Genomic DNA, 21,134 nt, shown 5'->3' on the forward strand with positions numbered 1-21,134 from the left:
AGCCCCCTAAAAGACTAATAGTGTTTGAGATCTTTCAGTATATATTCCTTTAACTTTCCTATGTTCCTCTTCCCAATTTCTCAGGTTTTCTGCTGAGGGATCTTCTGCGCAGAGCTCTTTAGTGGTTTTTTTATCTCTGTTTTGCAATCTGAGTTTTACTATTTACTTGCTTTTTACATTTACTTGTTTATATAATCTACCCCTCAGAAATGCCTTCGGCCCATCCCACACAACCTGTTTACTAGCGGACCCTCTATTTACAGGGAAAAAAAATCATCAGTTCTTTCTTAATACTGCCCTGACCATTAAACAAATTTAGCCAGTGAGGGTTAAATCTAAATATCATAGGATCCTGTTTAATCAAAGGCCCTATCTCTATTACTACTGCACAATGATCTGTCATAACCATAGGTACATACTTTATACATGTTACATTTCTATCTAATAATTTCCTGTTACCAAAGATCATATCGATCCTTGACCATGTTTGATGTGTCTTTGAATAGCAGGAAAACACCTTGGGCCAGATTTATCATTAGCTCAAGTCAAAATAATGGAGTGAAAAAGTTGAAATTTTTTGCGAAATCGCAAAAACTGCGTAAAAATGTGCGACTTTTATTGGCTCTGCGCTATGCTCGCCAGTTTTCTGAAAGTAGTCATGTTTTCTTATGTAAATGAATCTCTAGACAGATTTACTATTGCGACAATTTAAAAAATCGCTAAAAATTGCGCAAGTTCACTCCAGTGAGGACCATGCTTATCTTAAACGACTTTTTAATAAAACATGCAACTTTTTTATAAAGACGTGCGACTTTTGTAAAGCCGCTTACTGAAGGATAAACTGCTACCGTCAAACCACATTTATCACAGTATTAAAGGACCATTAATAAATATGACTTAGCCAAAAGTGACTTTGGACATAATGTAAATGTGACGGTCACGTACACTACACACAGGGGGGAGGATAGTGACCACTACGCTCCACCCTCACCCCTGGCCCTGCCTACTTACCTCGCAAGTCGTAATGACAGGGGACAACTAGACGGCAGTCCCTAACTTAGGATACGTGCTGGGAAGACAGACAAGACAAATAACGGAATGTGAACGGACCGGGTCAGAACCAAGAGAGCTACGCAGTACAAAGGGTTAAGCAAAGAATGGTCGGGAGAAGCCGGGGTCAAATACCAGGAGAGTAGAGAAGTACCAGAGGAGTCTGGTGGGAGCTAAGGTCACAATACCAGGAGGGATGCGCAGTACAGGAGGAGCAGGCAAAGGATCGTCAGGGATCAGGATCAGGTGAGTAATCAGTAGTCCAACAAATAGCCAGGAACCTAGAATTAAAAGGAAACCTGTGGCCAGCAGGCTGCCTGTATTTATAGTGGGGTCTGAGGGTCATGTGACATGGCCAGCGTCACATGACCGACAGACAGACAAGTCGAGCACTGAGTGAGCAGCTCGGCGCTCAAGCCAGACCTAGGAGCAGGGAGCCTCCCAGCTAGCAAAGCCGCCCTGGCAACGAGGCCAAACACAGATCCTCACTCCCGAAGCTAAGCAGCAGGTCTGCAGCTGATGGAAGACCGAGTGCGCCTTTGACGCCCCGTGACAGTAAAAGTGGAGTAAGATGTAAGTGTAATGATAAATCTGGCCCCTTATCTTCTGGATTATATAGTCACCAAACATCAACCCAACCAAATTCAGATATCAGTCTAGCCAGATTAGTATTACATTTCAAAGTCTTACTATTAGACAACTTATCTCTACTTGGATCCATTACTGCCTTATAATCCCCAACTGCAATTAATATACACTCTTGTCTCTCAATTATATATTTCTGTAAGGCTACATGCACACGACTGTATGTGTTTTGCAATCCGCAAAAAAACATCCGTATGTCATCCATTATTTTTTTTGAGAATCCATTGTAACAATGCCTAAAACGGACAAGAATAGAACATGTTCTATTTTTTTTTTTGAGGGGCTACGGAACGGACATACAGATGCGAATAGCACACGATGTGCTGTCTGGATTTTTTGTGGGCCCATTGAAATGAATGGCTCTGCATCCTACCCGCAAAAAAAAAGGAGGCCTAACTCATTTAATACATCAGGTTTGTACGGAGGTGGAATATAGATATTTGCTATTTGCAATTACCATCAAGATACCATTAATCTCAAACTGAAGGAAGAGATACCTGCCACAATCATCTGCCTTAACTACGATATACTCGTTATTAACTTTATTGTGCACTAAATAGAAACAACTCTTGAGTATGAAGTATATACCAAGTGATATCGTGCTCCTATCCATCTTTTTTCTACACAATTTAAAAGTTTTTTATCCCGATGTGTTTCCTGTAGGCAAATGATGGCTTGCAAGTACCTCCCCACCCAGTTAAAAACAGCAAACCTCTTTAATCTTTCTCTTAACCCTCGTACATTAATTGAAATAATTCTTATCATTCAGAGAGCAATACAAACACCCGAGTTGGTGAGTCAGAGATAAAAAAGAAAGAGGAAAAAGAAAAACACAAACTCCTTCTCTCTCAGGGAAACCTAATCCACCCCAGAACCCCCCATTCTGCTCCCCATTTCATAACAACATAGAGCCCCTTTTCCATGCATGATAAACGCCTTATATCCCACCCCGCCCTCCTTCTTAAAGGGAACCTGTCACCGGGATTTTGTGTATAGAGCTGAGGACATGGGTTGCTAGATGGCCGCAAGCACATCCGCAATACCCAGTCCCTATAGCTCTGTGTGCTTTTATTGTGTAAAAAAAAAAGGATTTGATACATATGCAAATTAACATAAAAGAGTCATATCTTACTTGTGTGACCAGAGAAGAGTCATATTTTCATGCTCTGACTCATCTCAGGTTAATTTGCATATGTATCAAATCATTTCTTTTACACAATAAAAGCACACAGAGCTATGGGTATTGGGGATGTGCTAGTGCAGGGTTCCCCAACTCCAGTCCTCAGGGCCCACTTGCCGGTCAGGATTTGGGAGTATCCCACAGAATGAATACCTGTGGTAAGTCCTGATGCATGGACACTAATTATATCAGCTGCCCAATACTAAGGAAATCCTGAAAACATGACCGGCAGGTGGGTCCTGAGGACTGGAGTTGAGGACCACTGTGCTAGCGGCCATCTAGCAACCCATGTCCTCAGCTATATACACAAAATCCAGGTGACAGGTTCCCTTTAAACTATTACTTTTCACATAAGCCCTTCAGATCTAGCAAATCACTTGATTCCTTTGGAGTGTAAAAAACAATGCTTTATGTTGATACACAACTTGCAGTTTGGCAGGAAAGACTAAACTGTATTTAACCCCTTAAGGACTCGGCCCTATTTCACCTTAAGGACTTGGCCATTTTTTGCTAATCTGACCAGTGTCACTTTAAGTGCTGATAACTTTAAAACGCTTTGATTTATCCAGGTCATTCTGAGAATGTTTTTTCGTCACATATTGTACTTCATGACACTGGTAAAATGAAGTCAAAACAATTCATTTTTATTTATAAAAAAATACCACATTTACCCAAAATTTGTAAAAAATACCAAATTTCCAAGTTTCAATTTCTCTACTTCTATAATACATAGTAATAACTCCAAAAATAGTTATTACTTTACATTCCCCATATGTCTACTTCATGTTTGGATCATTTGGGGAATTATATTTTATTTTTTGGGGATGTTACAAGGCTTAGAAGTTTAAAAGCAAATCTTGAAATTTTTCAGAAATTTAAAAAAACCCAATTTTTAGGGACCAGTTCAGGTCTGAAGTCACTTTGTGAGGCTTACATAATAGAAACCACCCAAAAATGACCACATTCTATAAACTACACCCCTCAAGGTATTTAAAACTGATTTTACAAACTTTGTTAACCCTTTAGGTGTTCCACAAGAATTAATGGAAAATAGAGATACAATTTCAAAATTTCACTTTTTTGGCAGATTTTCCATTTTAATAATTTTTTTCCAGTTACAAAGCAAGGCTTAACAGCCAAACCAAACTCAATATTTATGGCCCTGATGCTGTAGTTTACAGAATCACCCCATATGTGGTCGTAAACTACTGCACGGGCACACAGAAGGCCGCAGAAGGAAAGGAATGCCATGCGGTTTTTGGAAGGCAGATTTTGCTGGACTGTTTTTTTTTTACACCATGTCCCATTTGAAGCCCCCCTGATGCACCCCTAGAGTAGAAACTAAAAAAAGTGGCCCCATTTTAGAAACTACGGGATAGGGTGGCAGTATTGTTGGTACTAGTTTAGGGTACATATGATTTTTGGTTGCTCTATATTACACTTTTTATGAGGCAAGATAACAAGAAATAGCTGTTTTGGCACCGTTTTTATTTTTTGTTATTTACAACATTCATCTGACAGGTTAGATCATGTGATATTTTCATAGACCAGGTTGTCACGGATGCGACGATACCTAATATGTATACTTTTTATTTATTTATGCAAGTTTTACAAAATTATTTCTTTTTTTGAAGCCAAAAAATCATGTTTTAGTGTTTCCATAGTCTGAGAGCCATAATTTTTTCAGTTTTTGGGCGATTACCTTGGGTAGGATATGATTTTTGCGAGATGAGATGACTGTTTAATTGGCACTATTTTGGGGTTCGTGTGACTTTTTGATCGCTTGCTATTACACTTTTTGTGATGTAAGGTGACAAAAAATGGTTTATTTAGCACAGTTTTTATTTTAAATTAAGTCATGTTTGAAATTAGGTCATGTGATATTTTTATAGAGTCGGTCGATACGGATGCGGCGATACCTAATATGTCTACTGTTTTTTTTTATTTATGTAAGTTTTACACAATAATATCATTTTTGAAACAAAAAAAATCATGTTTTAGTGTCTCCATATTCTGAGAGCCATAGTTTTTTCAGTTTTTGGGCGATTATCTTAGGTAGGGTCTAATTTTTTGCAGGATGAGATGACAGTTTGATTGGCACTTTTGGGGTGCATATGACTTTTTGATTGCTTGCTATTACACTTTTTGTAATGTAAGGTGACAAAAAATGGTTTATTTAGCAGATTTTAATTTTTATTTTTCACGGTGTTCATCTGAGGGGTTAGGTCATGTGATATTTTTATAGAGCCGGTCGATACGAACGCGGCGATACCAAATATGTATACTTTTTTTTATATTTATGTAAGTTTTACACAATAATATAATTTTTAAAACAAAAAAAATTATTAAGTGTCTCCATATTCTGAGCCATAGTTTTTTTATTTTTTGGGCGATTGAATTTTTTGCAGGATGAGGTGACGGTTAGATTGGTACTATTTTGGTTGGCAAATGCCTTTTTGATCGCTTGCTGTTGTTCTTTTTGTGATGTAAGGTGACAAAAAAAATGGTTTATTTAGCACAGTTTTAATTTTTTATTTTTTACGGTGTTCATCTGAGGGGTTAGGTCATGTGATATGTTTATAGAGCCGGTCGATATGGACGCGGCGATACCTAATATGTATACTTTTTTTCCCCCCTATTTTTTACCAATTTTCTTTTACTTTATTTGGGGAAAATTACGTTTTTGTTTATTTTTACTTGAAACTTTTAATTTTTGGGGGGGAAACTTTATTTTTTCAACTTTTTTTTTCACTTAATTTTTTGTCCCACTTTGGGACTTGAACTTTTGGGGGTCTAATCCTTTACAATGCATTCCAATACTTCTGTATTGGAATGCATTGGCTGTATGAGTAATACTGTGTGTATTAGTCAAAATTGTTCTTGGATATTCTCCTGGCTTTCTCAGTTGGCTTGGAACTCTGTTTGCTCTCTCTATAGCAAAGGAGTTAGACAATATCCCAGGCTTGCAGTTCTCAAAAATCTATTTTTCCATGAAATCAATACAATCTGACCCCTCCTTCTTCTCTGATATTCCCGCCCCCATCTCAGATTTACTCTTCTAGACCTATCTTTTATATCCGTTATTTTGTTCTCCATAGCACCATTAATCTGTTTAAGGCCTCATGCACACGACCGTTGTTGTGTTCCGTGTCCGTTGTTCCGTTTTCCGTGATTTTCTGTGGACCCATTGACTTTCAATGGGTCCGTTGAAAACTCGGATAATGCACCGTTTGTCATCCGAGTCTGTGATCCATGTTTTCAGTCTGTCAAAAGAATATGACCTGTCCTATTTTTTTCACGGACAACGGTTCGTGGACCCATTCAAGTCAATGGGTCCGTGAAAAAACACGGATGCACACAAGATTGTCATCCGCGTCCGTGATCCGTGTCAGTTTTTTTCCTATCATTTGCAAGGCAAACTTGACTTAGTTTTTTTTTCACTTTCCTTCATGTCTGATGATCCTCCAAAAATCAAGGAAGACACACAGAAACAAAAACGGAAACGGATCACGGAACCCCGTTTTGCGGACAGCGAAAAAATACTGTTGTGTGCATGAGGCCTAAGAGTCACTATGTCCTTCTCTAGTTTACTTAATAAATCCTCTACTGGTGATAGTCTGTTCCATCTCTTGCATACGATCATGTAGTTTTACCAAATCGTCTCTAATTAAGCTCACATCTGATTGAATTCCCCCTATCTGTGTTACCACTTTTCCCATCATACTTTCCAATCTTGTGACCATGCACAAAATTTCTTTCACCATTCTTGGGTCAGAATCACATGTTTTAACATCTATTTCTTTCCCTTCAAGAGTATTAGTCTGGGTATTTCCTTCCAAATTAGCTTCTAACACCTCCTCCCCCTATTTCCTTGGATTGAAGGGTCATGAAGGAAAGGTTGTAGCTATTAGATATTTTCTCAGCACATTTTGTTTTTCTCTCGTTTCTATACCAGGACCTCCAGCTGAGCGTCTATTAGACCCGTGCTGGTCTTCTTTTTTTTTTGAGGCATTATGGGAAATAAACTTTATAAATTAAGTATTAAATCATAGTCTGTACAACTATTCCTTTTTTATATTCTTGTCAGATAGGAGCTCATCCAAAAATAGGGTTCAGTACAAAGTTAATGCTAGTAGATTAATTTTCACAAGTCACTTATTAGAAAAAAGGAGTAGTCCAGAGTTCAGGTTAATACAGCTTAATCAATGCAAGTAGATTAGTGAAGTATCACAAGTTACTTATTAGAAAAAAATTCATCCAGGGTACAGGTTATAAAATGTTCTAAATTTTAGAAAGTCTGCACATATGGCTAAACGGTGCTGAACAAAGTTGAATAACTCAGTAGTCCTGTAGATAGGTGCAAATCAAAAGCGCTTCTCCCCACACTAACAACCCACAGGGAGTACCTCAAACTTCAGCCTCCTTCTCCACCTTAGAGTTTTTCTTATGCTTCTTCCAGAAAAGGCTCGTACACCTTTATAGCAAACCAGACATGCTGTCATGCCCGGCTCTGACTATGTGCGGAGGTCGGCCAGAATAGCAGCACGTCTTTAGAGTTTGTTTTGGAGTCGTGCTGGATCCGCCTCCCATCAGGTGCACTGGGTAGGGTCATTAGTTTAAATGGCTCTCATTTCCAGTGCTCTGAGCGGGTTATAGAAATCAGTCTGGCCTAGGAAGCAAGCAAGCAAGGAAGATTTTTTGTCCCAGCTCTGGTAAGATAAGTGTGGTTTCTGTTCTTGTTGTTTGCTGTTTTAGTTGTGTTGATATCTTCTCTCCCATCCAGGTTCTGTGCGAGCAGGCTGCTCCTATTTCCCCTTTTCACCATCTCAGGGAAGTTAGGGTGTATTAGCCTAGGCACGATGACACAGCATTCCTACCACCAAGGTCTGCCTGTGGGCTGAGCAGTGCAGGGAGAGAGGTCAGGGATTAGCTAGGAGGTGACCCTTCCCCTGCTTCTCGCTCAGAGCCTGGTTGTTGGTTTTTCTGTGTGTCTGAGTGCTTGTCTGCCGTGACATTTGCGTTGTCAGCCCGCTCTCACCGAGCTCACGCTCCCTTTATAGATCCGCTCCGTTCCTCACCACCTCCCAGGACGTGTCTCCAGACTTCACACGGCCAGGAATTGCCATTTAAACAGAGGAGCTTCTCCTCAAGTTAACGCTGCAGAGGCAACCTCCGGGGAACCCAAGCCCATCAGGCAAAGCAGGGGCCACCGCATCGGGTATCGCCGACAGCGTTTCCCCCAGCCACCTCTCACTGACTTCCCCACATGGCAAGCCAGCTCCGGATGAAATGAGGGGACCGGGAGGGAGCGGAACTCAGCGTCAAGCGTCAGACACTCCCATGCCCCTCCTTCTCCCAGCTGTGTGAATATTCAAATTTACCACCGATTCTGGCACCATACTTATTCACTAAACCTAACATATTGTTACTGCTCTGCTCACCTGCCATCTTCTTCTCCACCCCCCTGGCACTCCCAGATGCTGAAGATGCTCTGGTCCTTCAAACAGGCCACGGCCTGCTTGCCGGCAAGGCCTCTCCATTTCTGCCCATACAAAATGAGCTCCCTCTGGCTCTTAATGGACCAGTGCACGGTTACCCTAATTCACACCAGTTAATAGCTGGCCACCTTGAAGTACTTTAGGCCCTTCCCCTATGGAAAGGTTCCTAGTTCTCTTGTGTCCTGCTAGGTGTGCCATTTTACATTTGTCTTCCTGTGTACCAACTTCTCCCTGTTTTCCGTATTTGACCCTCTGCTCCATTACCTGATCCCAGCCTTATCTCTGTACTGTCCCTAAATGGCCCACCTTGACCACAAAATGTTTATCAGATTGCACGTATTCTGCCTGACGTGAACTTGGCCTTTATTTGACTACAGTTTTTCCTGAACCCTCAGTGCTCTCCACCAGTATCTCTTGACCCCCATTTCTCAGCTGTCAACCAGAGACTATTCAAGAAGGTAGCAGCCTTGTGGGAGCCATGCAGAAAAGTCCAGATCCCTGTAGAGGGTTTAAAGGGTGTAAACAAAGTAAAATCGGTTTGGTTGCCACAGTGGTTCCACATCCACTGTCTAACACATATATGATGCCAGGACAGCCTAACAAATGAGTATCCACATTTCAGTCTGGGAAAACAGTGGGGGTCATTTACTTACAGAAATACATCTAAATACAGCGTATTTCTGGCACAGATTGCAGCGCAAAAGTTATTTTCTCTGCAAACTGGAACTTTTCCCCGCTCACGCCAGGTCTACAAAAGTGGGCGGGGAAAGGGGGGGCGGACCAGAAGGCCCATCTCATTTATTATTTTGTATGCCTGTTTTAGGCATAGAAAATTATCAAAATTTACGCCAGCAAGGGAGCTGGAGTAGATTTGGAAGCGGCAGTGGATCCGCTCAAGTTATGTCGAGACCTGCACCTCTACATAACTTCGGGTGATCCACCGCCAACACAGGGCTTTATTAAGACGGCATCTAAAATGCCAGTTTTAATAAATGACCCCCAGTGTTTCCCAATTACATGTACACTAAACCACTGCATATTTTTCAATTCACAGTGTTTCACTGAAGGCTGTATAAGGCTACTTTCACACTAGCGTTTTAGTTTTCAGGTATTGAGAAAAAAAAAAAAAACACGCTTCAGTTTTGTCTCCATTGAATGTCAATGGGGACAAAACTGAACAGAACGGAATGCTCACAAATGCATTCCGTTCCGTTTAGTTGCGTTCTCATACCGGGGAGCAAACCTCAAAATGTTGTAGTTTGCTTTCCGTCCTGGGATGCAGAACAAGACAGATCCAGCATGACCCCCAATGCAAGTCAATGGGGACAGATCCGTTTTCTCTGGCACAATAGAAAACTGATCCGTCCCCCATTGACTTTCAATGGAGTTCATGATGGATCCGTCTTGGCAATGTTAAATATTATACAACCGGATCCGTTCATAACGGATGCAGATGGTTGTATTATCAGTAACAGGTTCCAGTAAAAACGCTAGTGTGAAAGTAGTCTTAAACATCACCACAGAAGCCCTGTTTTCAGTGCAGAAACATTACTGATTGAAATACTGTGCTCAATAGGGTATGGTATTGTAGAATGCAATTCACAAGCATTTTATGCAGCCGTAATATAATGGCATACTAGGTTCTGCAGTATAGATACCTGTAGAGGGAAGTGGTATATTTATGTGTGTGTATATATATATAAATATACATATATATATATATATATATAGAGAGAGAGAGAGAGATGAAAAAATTGGACTGCACTCCAAGCAAATCTTCAGAAAAATCAGTTTTATTCACCCATAAATGGCAAAGCGACGTTTCGGCTCCAACTGAGCCTTTCTCAAGCCTTGAGAAAGGCTCAGTTGGAGCCGAAACGTCGCTTTGCCATTTATGGGTGAATAAAACAGATTTTTCTGAAGATTTGCTTGGAGTGCAGTCCAATTTTTTCATCTCTACTAGTGGGTAAGCACCTGCTGCCGTACTTGGATTTTGCACCCATTTTTTACGCAACATTTTGAGGGTGGTGCCGCCTGTGGTTTTCTTTTTTCTATATATCTATATCTATATATATATATATATATATATATATATATATATATATATACACACATACAGTGCTGCCCATAATTATTCATACCCCTGGCAAATTAAAATTACTTTTATTCAACCAGCAAGTAATATTTGATGGGAAATGACATAGGTGTCTCCAAAAAGATAATAAGACGATGTACAAGAGGCATTATTGTAGAAAAAAAAATCTGCATTGGAGGCTCTGTGAGGGACCTCTATCACAGATTTCATCAAAAATGGCTGACAAAATAGTGCAGCATAAAATGACAGATACCATGATGGAAACCCAGTGGATTCTATAGTCCGTTAGGTGCCATTGGTGTCCATCATGTGAGGATTCCTGCACGTTTGCCATTTACAATGTTCTGTTCCTATGACAGAGCAGAACAAAGGGAATGATCAAAGCAGATGTGAATGAACCTCAGGTGGCTTCCTATGAAACTGACCGTAGTGTGTTTGTCTGTGACATCACGGAAAGATGCGAGTGATGACAATTTCTGTACAGCAATGTGAAATGTTTGTACGATGCAATAAATATACAACAGTGCTGCATTATAAATGTACACAGCTTTATACAGTATGTGTAATCATTAGCTACGACTAGAGATTTTTTCAAAAATTTGATTCGCTGGTTCGCCAATTTTTTTGGAAGAAATGTAGTTTTATCCGAATTTATTCGCAGTGAATTACGTAAAAAAATTGCTATTTCCTGGCTGCAGAGAGCCTTTATAGTGGTGTAGTAACACGCATAGGGAGTCTGCTCTGGTAGTGAAATAATCCTGTGAGTCAGTATGACATGCAGATGACAGGCGTCGCTCTTAGAATCACTTCACACTTCACTTATTTGGGCAGTCACGGGGCCAAAACTGACTAAATAACTCAAGTATGAACTCAGCCTTACAGGTCAATGTTAGCGCCAAGAAGAAGCACACTCCTTTTACGCTGTCGTCAGCTGATTCCACATAGATGCCTGCAGAACCTGTTCTATTACCACTTATACACTTATACAGAGTGGAGAGGGTGTAAGCAGTAAGTTTGTGTTGACGTCACTGATTATTTCTCTGATCTGTCAGAACAATAACGCACAAAAAACGGATCCTGTCTGTTGAGCATCCACCTTCACTCGGTCAGTAATCCATCAGTATTGCTAATGCCAAAACAGGAGTGGATCCAAAACAGAGATGACCGAGTCAACCATTCAAGAACCGCTGGGTTTGATGGTCAAGACACAACCACTAGATGACACCGGGAGCTCAGGCCTCTCGCTACGACTCCTGCCGCCAGCACCAGGAACACTAAGGTCTTTTCCACTGCCCTGTGCAGGGCCTGAAACTTCTCTGTCTGACATACAGTTAGATCAGATAAATAAATAAAAAGGAAATTAAAACACCCCCCCCCCCCCCAAAAAAAAGTAATTTTCTTATTTCACCACACAACGACTAATAAGAACAGATAACTGCATCACTGAGAAGCAAATATATATTGAGTAGGCCGAAACGTTGCTGGGGAATTAAAGTTTGGGGTCTTTACCCATTCACGAAAGTCTGGAAGTGCTGCCTCGTTTTTTAGAAAGTATACATTGTGGAGGAGAAGCCGGCCTCCAGGAGGAATTGCACCTAGTGCACACTGTCTGACTGTGCTGCTGCGGTATTTGCAAATATATAAATATATATATATATATATATATATGTATATATATATATATATGTATATATATTTTCACTAATGCACGCCACAAAATGCTTTAGAACAGATAACTGCACCACTGAGCAGCAAATATATATATACACATATATATTTTTTTTTTCCACTAATGCACGCCACAAAAGGCTTTAGAACAGATAAATACACTACTGAGCAGCAAATATATATATATTTTTTCCACTAAATGTCACTGTACCTTCTATGACAGAGGTTAGAAGATCAGAGAGACTTACTGCACTTGAGGTTAACTGACAGTCTCTTGATTCTCAGTGTTGTGGTTTGGTAATGACCACACCTCTTGTCAGGTGCAGCTGGCAGTCATTACTGCCTCCCTATTTAGTTCGGTTGCACACTTCATGCCATGCGGTTGATATTCTCTGCTTGGATTTGAAAGAGTTGGTGTGTGGACCTTATCTGTGTTCCTGCTCATCCATTTTCTATAAGATAAGTTGTACTGCTCTTTATATTTAGTTGTTCCCTTGTGCTTGTTGCTACTAGGCCTCAGAGAGACGCTGGTTCGTTCACCTGGGAAGAAACCAGTAGTCTCATTCCCTTTCACTACCTCTAGGGTATCTCAGGGCTCCTAGGGTTTAGGTTCCAGCATATGTATTTTCCCACCTTCAGGGTCTATACATACTGACAGGAGTCAGGGGCAGATCTAGGGGTTTCCTAGGTGGTGACCTTTCCCTCCTCTCCCCATTATTGTGACACTAATATACGCCACAAAAGGCTTTAGAACAGATAACTGCACCGCTGATCAGCAAATATATTTTACTTTTGCCACAAATACACGACAAAAAGGCCTGTAATTTTAGCACTTCACACAACGGCTAATAAGCCCCTTTTTTCCCAGTAATACAAGCCAGAAAATGCTCTAGAACATATAACTGCACCACACATGGGAAAATAAGACATAGAAATATTTCCTTGTAATAAACCCTGTTAATGGCTGTATCAAATAGCACTTGCATCCCAATAACAAGAACGGTTTGCTGGAATTACTGAGCTGTATAATGGCAATTTGGGTGCCCAGTCAGTACAGCAAGGTGTAATAGGATTGTTGCTATTACCCAGGCTGTAACCTTCCCTACTGAACCCTGTTCAACATAAATGCTGCGGAACGATTCCTCCCTATCTTTTTCCTACACCTTGAATAATCTTTCTCTGCACTTGTAAATCGTTTTTTTTTTTTTTAGCACAATTAAGTTTTCTCTAACACTGTCCCTAGCGCCTGCTGACGTCTCTCTCTGCACTAAGTACACTGGTAGATGGCAGAATCCAAGATGGCTGAGGCTATTTATAGGGCTGTGACATCACAGGGCTGGCTGGCTGCTGATTGGCTGCATGCATGGCATTATGGGTAATCCCGCCTTCCCAGAGTTCCTTCCATGTCCTCACACGTGCAGCAGCCATTTTAGGAAAAAATGCGATTCATTACCACAAAGCGCGAGGAAATTCGGCTTTGGTGCGAATCAAATTTTTCCTGAAATTCGGATTGAATTCCATAGCTTCGATTTGCGCATCTCTAGTGACCACCTCAGTGACGTTACTGGGATCAACAGAGAAATAAGGAGAAGAAGAAACCGCAGGTGGCACTATACAGATACAGTTTATTGAATAACTCAGTCACTATACTAAAATCTTTATGGGACAACCTCCTTAATATGATCACTGAAGACACTTTGTAATCATGAATTAATATGCCAGCACAACCATATTTTTATATTTTCATCTTCAGCTGCTCTTGGACAATTGTGGCTCAGAGTGGGTTAAATATGCTTGCCATGTTCTTGCTGGTCTCTGCCCTAGGTACCCTTTCATCACACAACAAATGCCAGGAAATACCTGCTCAGCTCATCACTGGCCTCAGTAGTGACCCACCTCAGCCAGTGGATGGATGAGCAGGAATTTCCTGGATTTTCTGGGTAGAGATGGGACAAAGAAGCAGAGACCTGTGTGATCCTGGTAAGTGTTGGAATGATAGTGGTGGGAGATTGGTGAGTTAAGTATTGTTTATTTTAGTTTGTAACCCACTCTGAGCTCTCTCATAAAAACATCTGTTGATGGTTGTTTTTGTGAAATTAGGCAACACCAGCAACAGAAGGATATGACCTGTTTTTGCTTGAAATGATTGCAATATGTAGCCGTTATTGTCTTCTGTGTTCAGTTACATCACCTATATGTAACCGGCATGCACAAGTGAAACTCGAAAAATTTGTATATCATGCAAAGTTAATTTATTTCAGTAATGCAACTTAAAAGGTGAAAAAATAATATATGCGATAGACTCATTACATGTAAAGCGAGATATTTCAAGCCTTTATTTGTTATAATTTGTATGAATATGGCTTACAGCTTATGAAACCCCAAAGTCACAATTTTGAGGTCCCCTTTGCTCAGGGGGTATGGATTAATTAGCTGACTTGAGTGTGACACTTTGATCCTAGAATATTGAACCTTTTCACAAAAATTCTAATTTTAAGCTGCATTTATGCAATTCCTTTTAATGTGCATTACTGAAATAAATGGACTTTTGCGCAATATTCAAAAATTTTGAGTTTCACCTGTATATGTACCGTAATTTAAATGATGGTCAAATATTGATGTGTCCACATAATGCGCACGTTTTACCATTTTTTTTAACATATGTGGATATTTAAAAAAAAAACTGTTCTCCGCTGCATAACCCTTTTAAAGTCAAGCTGGAAGTACAACACGGACACATTTATTAAGTAGTAGGCTGCTTTTTCACAAGACCTGTGCCATCACAATATCCAGATGAAATGTACCAGAATTTGCCTGAGGATAATGTAACAGAAGATTAAAGCTCAGCCTAAGGCCTCATGCACACCGCCGTTGTTTTGGGCCGCATCCAAGCCACAGTTTCGGCGGCTCGGATGCGGACCCATTCACTTCAGTGGGGCCGAAAAAGATACGGACAGCACTCCATGTCAGTTGCTCCGTTCCGTGGCCCCGCAAAAAAAAATATAACCTGTCCAATTCTTGTCCGTGCTTTGTGGACAAGAATAGGCAGTTATATTAAAGGCTGTCCGTGCGGTTCTGCAAATTGCAGAACGCACACAGACGTCATCCGTGTTTTGCGGATCCGCTGTTTGCGGACTGCAAACAAACGGAACGGTCGTGTGCATGTAGCCTAAAGTGGACCTTGTCATGGGACAATGGCCCATAATATACCAGTAAATCCAATAAGAAAGGGCTGAAATGAAAAAGATAGAAGTTTCTTGAATGACTAAGCCGAAGCCAGATCTGAATCCCATCGAAATGCTGTGGGATTTGTAGAACAAGCTGTTTGTGCAAGAGACCCATTTACTCAAAGAAGTTTTAACAACCTGTTGGAGGTTGTTTGTGTTCTGTTTTCAGTTACATCACCTTTGCCGTTATATGTCATTTAAATGATGGTCAAATATTGACATAATGTGCACATATTTTACCATTTAAAAAAATATATATATGTGGACACATAAATATTTACAGGGGGTGTCCTTACTTACAATTCAAAAGTACTTATGACATCCTCATGTCCATATGGGAAGTGGCACTGTTATTAATGTTCAGTGTAAATCACAGTATTTGCAGGAGTACAGCGTACAAATCCTTCATAGAACCTGTGTACAATATGAGACTATCCAGGAAGAATCCCATTTCACCAATGATCTATTTAAATGTTTACACCCCAACATAAGCTACTGTGTTATATACATCTCGCACTCATGCTTTTTAGCAATGATCAAGTAAACCACAATGAACCTCCATTATTTTTCAAATACCTCTCTGAAATCATGCTCAAAGTGTCGCAGCTGCAAGCATTGTTCTAATTTCAGATGATGGCGGCCCCAAAACTGTCCGAAAGCTTTTTCCGTTTCATCCAACTGAGCCAGTAACCTGGTGACAATAGAGTAGAAGAGTTTCTAAGATGATGCAGAACTGTAACAGAAAATGCTAAAAACTTACTATCACTTTAACTGTGTATATATATATATATATATATATATATATATATATTGTGGGGACTCGATCTGGTAGACAGGATTATCGGACGCAGTATAGAGGCAACAACAAGTTCTTTGGATCAAACAGTTCAGTGCTTTATTCACACTTTAGGCAAGTGACAAAACAAGCAGTCATATTCAAACAACAAGTCACCTTGCGGTGTTGGTGGTAATTCACACCATGCGGCAATTCTGCCTCAAAGAATCCTCGCTCATAGCAGCACTAACCTGTTATCATGCCAAACAGGTAGCAAACCTTCATCCAGACACAAGGCTCCCAGATCCCAACACAGAGAATTGGCTTCTGAGCCCAGCTGCCTATTTAAGGAGAGCCAGGTGCTGCCAAAACCCGGACCGACACTTAAAATCCGGTCCGGTATTTGACCTCATCTGGCTGTAAATCAGCCCAACAGCACATGCTGGGAGGAAAATACCTGTTTACCCAGACCAAACTTCTCACAGTGTCAAAATATATATATATATATATATATATATATATATATATTTATACATATACTGTACACTGAACAAAAATATAAACGCAACACTTTCGGTTTTGTCTAACTTTCTCTTTTGTATTGTACATTTGAGGGAGTGGCAGCCTTCACTTTGACTGTCTACTCATCTGCCTAGGGCATCGCTCCCTCACTGGGGTCTTTCGCCAATCTATATTTACTAAGCTGCAGTCATACCATGTCATGCAGACGTACCATACTCAAAATGTGATAAAGGCAACCACAAATTTGCAGCTGTTGTCTAGTAAATAAAACCTAGGGGTGGGAGGGGGGGGATAGGAATATTTGCCTATTTGGTATTTTTAGAAATGTACTTGTTATACTGGGATTTCCTCCTTTAGTAACGTATGAATCCTGATCAGTTATTTCAAGATAGACAACAAAAATAGTACGATAGTAGGCTGAGGGGTTAGAAGTGAGGAGTGGAGAGTGGATTTGCTTATACTTTTCAGTGATACATGCTAGTGTCCCAAAAGGATTATACACCTTCAGTGATCTATCAAAAAGTTTTGTAGAAAGGCTAGTATTATTCCCACAGTTCCTAATACTGTATCAGAAGAATAAGCCATGAAATACTGATGGCTTTCATAGTGACCGATCTGTGGAAGATGAAAGTACAAATGGGTTACTCAGTACTTACTTGCTGAAGGGCAGTTAACATGTTCACAACTACTTGGCTATACTCCATATGTAAGTCAGTCCTACAAATAGGTATCTGTTATATGTCTTCCTGGATCTCACACAGAGAGTTGTCATTTTAGGATTAAACTGAATGGGACTCAGAATTAATAAGACCAGTGTGCTCTGTACAAACCTTTCAACAGTAGCCATGTTCTCCAGTTCATCCGGAGTCAGTTTGCAGTTTGGGTCTTTGGACACTGGCTCCTTTATACATGAGAGCAGAGTCCCACCTTGTTGCACTGCTAGCTTTAAATCATCCTGGAAGATAAATATCAAGCAGTTATAAAGAGGTTGATTACGTTGTTTTTCGTCTACACATTGCTGAGATTTACTAAGCTAATTATGCCTTTCCAATAACCTGGTGGACATGCTTTGCACCACATTTATTATGTGTTTTAAGGTGGATTTACATGAGCCAATTATCGGGCAGATTATTGGGACCGTTACTGCAAACGCTCCTTCCCGACAATCTGCCTGTGTAAATGTGCTGCCGATCACCAGATGAACAAGCAAAACGCTCGTTCATCAGGTGATCCTGTCATTCGTGGAGGCACTCCAACAAGCAACAATGAATCTGTACGGGGACGAGGGATCACAATAGCCATCCCTTGTCCTCATACTGTGAAGCAGATTGCTGCATCCAAACGCAGCGGTCTCCTTCACCGAACGAGCAGCCGACTGTTGGGAAGGAACGCTTCCTTCCTGACATTCAGCTGCTACATCACACAGTCTAATCCCATCTTTAGACACCTCATCCGACAAGGGCTTGTGGCTTAGCAGGAAAGGGTCATGGCCTAGCAGAGAATTAGGTTTAGTTTAAGATGCCCCATCATGTGGCAAAATGTTGACGCACCATTTTTGCTCACAGTAGGCCAACCAATAGGTAGTGAAAAATTTGACATAAGTGTCTAAAAATGCACCAAATTTATCATTAGCCACCGTGATTTTTTTTTATTTTTATTTTTATTTTATTTTATTTTATTTATTTTTTTTTTCCAGAAAAAAAAATTATATACAGCAATCTTCTATTTCAATATAACAACGATAAAGTGAGAGTACAGTAATAGTTTCATCTAGACCTGTATTAAGTTTCCATTTTAATTATAAACCCCCCCTATCCCTCCCTCCATTCCCCCCCTTTTACTTTCCTTTTTCTTTCCACGGGGCTGCCGTATCTGCATCTTTAATATTGTTATTATTTCCGATTGCCGGTGACCCCCTCTTCTCCTCCACAAAGCCGCCGTACCCACGTAAATTGTCATTATTTCCAGTTACCCCAGATACGCAGCCAGGTTGCCTTTTTCCATGCTGTTTGGGCTAGAGTGTATTCATACTGCCTAACTCTGTTCATCCACTCCAGCCACTCCTGAAAACTGGGGTACTTCATGGTGCCCCAATGTTTCACAATTATTATTTTGGCTAGGGCAATGCCCCGAAACCACAGTATCTGCTCTGTTTTATTTTCATCTGTCTTTGGGAGTGTACCCAAAATGGCATAATCAATGCATGCCTGGTGTTTCATTGGGGAGTGGTCCTGCAATTTCCGAAATATTTTTATCCAATATTCATTTATCCCTGGGCATTCCCACAACAGATGTTTATAGTCTCCTCTGTCTTTGTTACATTTATAGCAGTTCTGTTTCCTATCTTTATAAATGGTATGCAGTAATGCTGGTGTATAATAGAGACGGTGTATAATTTTCAAAAGAATCCATGCATGAGCGGGTGAGACGGTCGATCTTTTAATGTTTCTATACACAGTATTCCAAATAATAGGTTCCCCTCTATGTAGGTCTCTTTCCCATTTAACTTCGCCCCTAAATGTGATCAATTTTGTGTGTTCATATTTTAACTTAGCGTATATATGTGATATGGAAGTGTTAAATGTCGTATCTAGACAAAAATCTAAAAAAGTATTCCTTACTATCTTCAGATAATTCTTATTCTCCGTGTATTGTATAGCGTGACGTACTTGTTCATATCGAAATTTATCAGTAAATCCTAATGTAATGTCTGGTAATATTTCATTTAAGGGCTTAATCAGTCCCTGATGAAAAAATTGTGCAATTAAATATATCCCATTTTTTTCCCAATATTCAACGTGACCTAGTTGCATAACTTGTGGTAAGTGTGCATTCCCCCACAGTGGGGTGTACTGAACTGCTTCAGATACACCCACCATATCTCTAATTTGTTGCCAGATATACCCGAGCATTCTGCAAAACGGATTTGTTATTGTTTTCTTCTTAAAAATACCAGTTTCAAGAATATGAAAAAGATCCGACCATGGTCTACAATGCTCCCCAAAAAGAAGACAGATGCATTTATTCCTCCGATTCCTCACACACCATCTCAGTTGGGCAGCTAAATAATATCCTTTTAAGAAAGGGATGGACATTCCACCCTCTTCTTTATACAGATACTGAATCTTAATTCTGACTCGTTTGCGGCCCCAAATCAATTCATTAAAGAGGGTCTCCAACTTATTGAAAAATTTGTCTTCTATCGTGATTGGACTGGCATTAAAGACATACAGTAACATTGGTAATAATGTCATTTTAATAAGCGCTATTCGGTTAATTTGTGACAGAGGGAGCTTTAGCCATGTTCTAATTTTTTCCCTAACTTTATCTATTATTGGGAGTATGTTCAGTTTCAGATAGTGTTCCAGTTTGGTCCCTATCTGGATACCCAGGTACATTAGGGAGTCTGCTGGGGTCAATATACTAACCCGAAAATTGTGGCCCCGTGGAACCGGGCGTCTCAATGGGAGAAATTTAGATTTTTCCCAATTTATGTCGTATCCAGATAGTGATCCAAACTCATCCAGACTGTCCATAACCCTGGGCAAGTTTATATACCCCTTTCCCAAAAAGAGCAGCATATCGTCCGCATATAGACTGATTTTGTCAGCTTCCCCCTCGCACCCGAAGCCAGATATTTCCTCATCTGTTCTAATTTTACATGCAATTGGCTCCAGGAATAGCGAGAAGAGCAAAGGGGAAAGGGGGCAGCCCTGGCGTGTTCCTCGGGTCAGGGGAAAGGGGGCAGAGTACTCACCATTAATTCGGACCCTCGATACCGGGTTTTGGTACAGAATGCGAACCCATCTGGAGAAATACTCGCCTATCCTCACCCGTGATAATACTTTCCAAAGGAAGGGCCACTCCACCCTGTCAAAGGCCTTAGCTGCATCAAGGGACAGGATGGAGCAGTCCCCCCCATCCCCCGTCTGGATGTTCAAGAGCGCCCGCCTTATATTGTCCTGTATATTTCTTTTGGGAATGAACCCGGTTTGGTCTACATGGACAACTTTATGTATGACAGTTTTTAATCTGTTGGCTAACAATTTGGCAAGAATTTTATAATCTGTGTTCAACAGGGAGATGGGGCGATAAGAAGCAGCTAACAGCGGATCCTTCCCCTTTTTGGGGATCAATGTGATGGTGGCTTCCATCCATGAGGGGGGTAGGGAACCTATTGTCCAAGATTGATTTAGTACCTCCAACATTGGGGGAAGGATCGTTCCCTCATGTTGCCGATATACTTCAAATGGGAAACCGTCCACCCCTGGGGATGTATTGCCCTTGATGGAGTACAACGTAGTCTGTAGCTCGGTCAGTTGTATAGGTCTATTTAACCAGTCAATGTCTTGTTGGTCAAATTCAGGGATATCAATGTTATCCAGATATTGATCTATTTTTCCTCCCTGATTTTGGGACCCGGCTTGATATAATATAGAAAAATACCTAGTGAATTCCTTTAGGATGTCATCAG

General features: G+C 40.6%; 1 protein-coding gene across 1 annotated transcript in view; it reads right to left on the reverse strand.

Moving 5' to 3' along the window:
• The window catches only part of MCF2L2 (MCF.2 cell line derived transforming sequence-like 2), a 508,793-nt gene that overhangs the window by 327,413 nt on the left and 160,246 nt on the right, over nt 1-21,134 (reverse strand). Inside the window, exons 8-9 of the mRNA XM_044288562.1 lie at nt 17,491-17,615; nt 15,940-16,054 (exon numbers count right to left, since the gene is read on the reverse strand). Of these exons, the coding sequence (XP_044144497.1) occupies nt 15,940-16,054; nt 17,491-17,615 (240 nt within the window). The remainder of the gene's footprint in view (nt 1-15,939; nt 16,055-17,490; nt 17,616-21,134) is intronic.

Source organism: Bufo gargarizans, chromosome 4 (genome assembly GCF_014858855.1).
Source record: "Bufo gargarizans isolate SCDJY-AF-19 chromosome 4, ASM1485885v1, whole genome shotgun sequence".
In the NCBI taxonomy this organism is placed as follows: domain Eukaryota; kingdom Metazoa; phylum Chordata; class Amphibia; order Anura; family Bufonidae; genus Bufo; species Bufo gargarizans.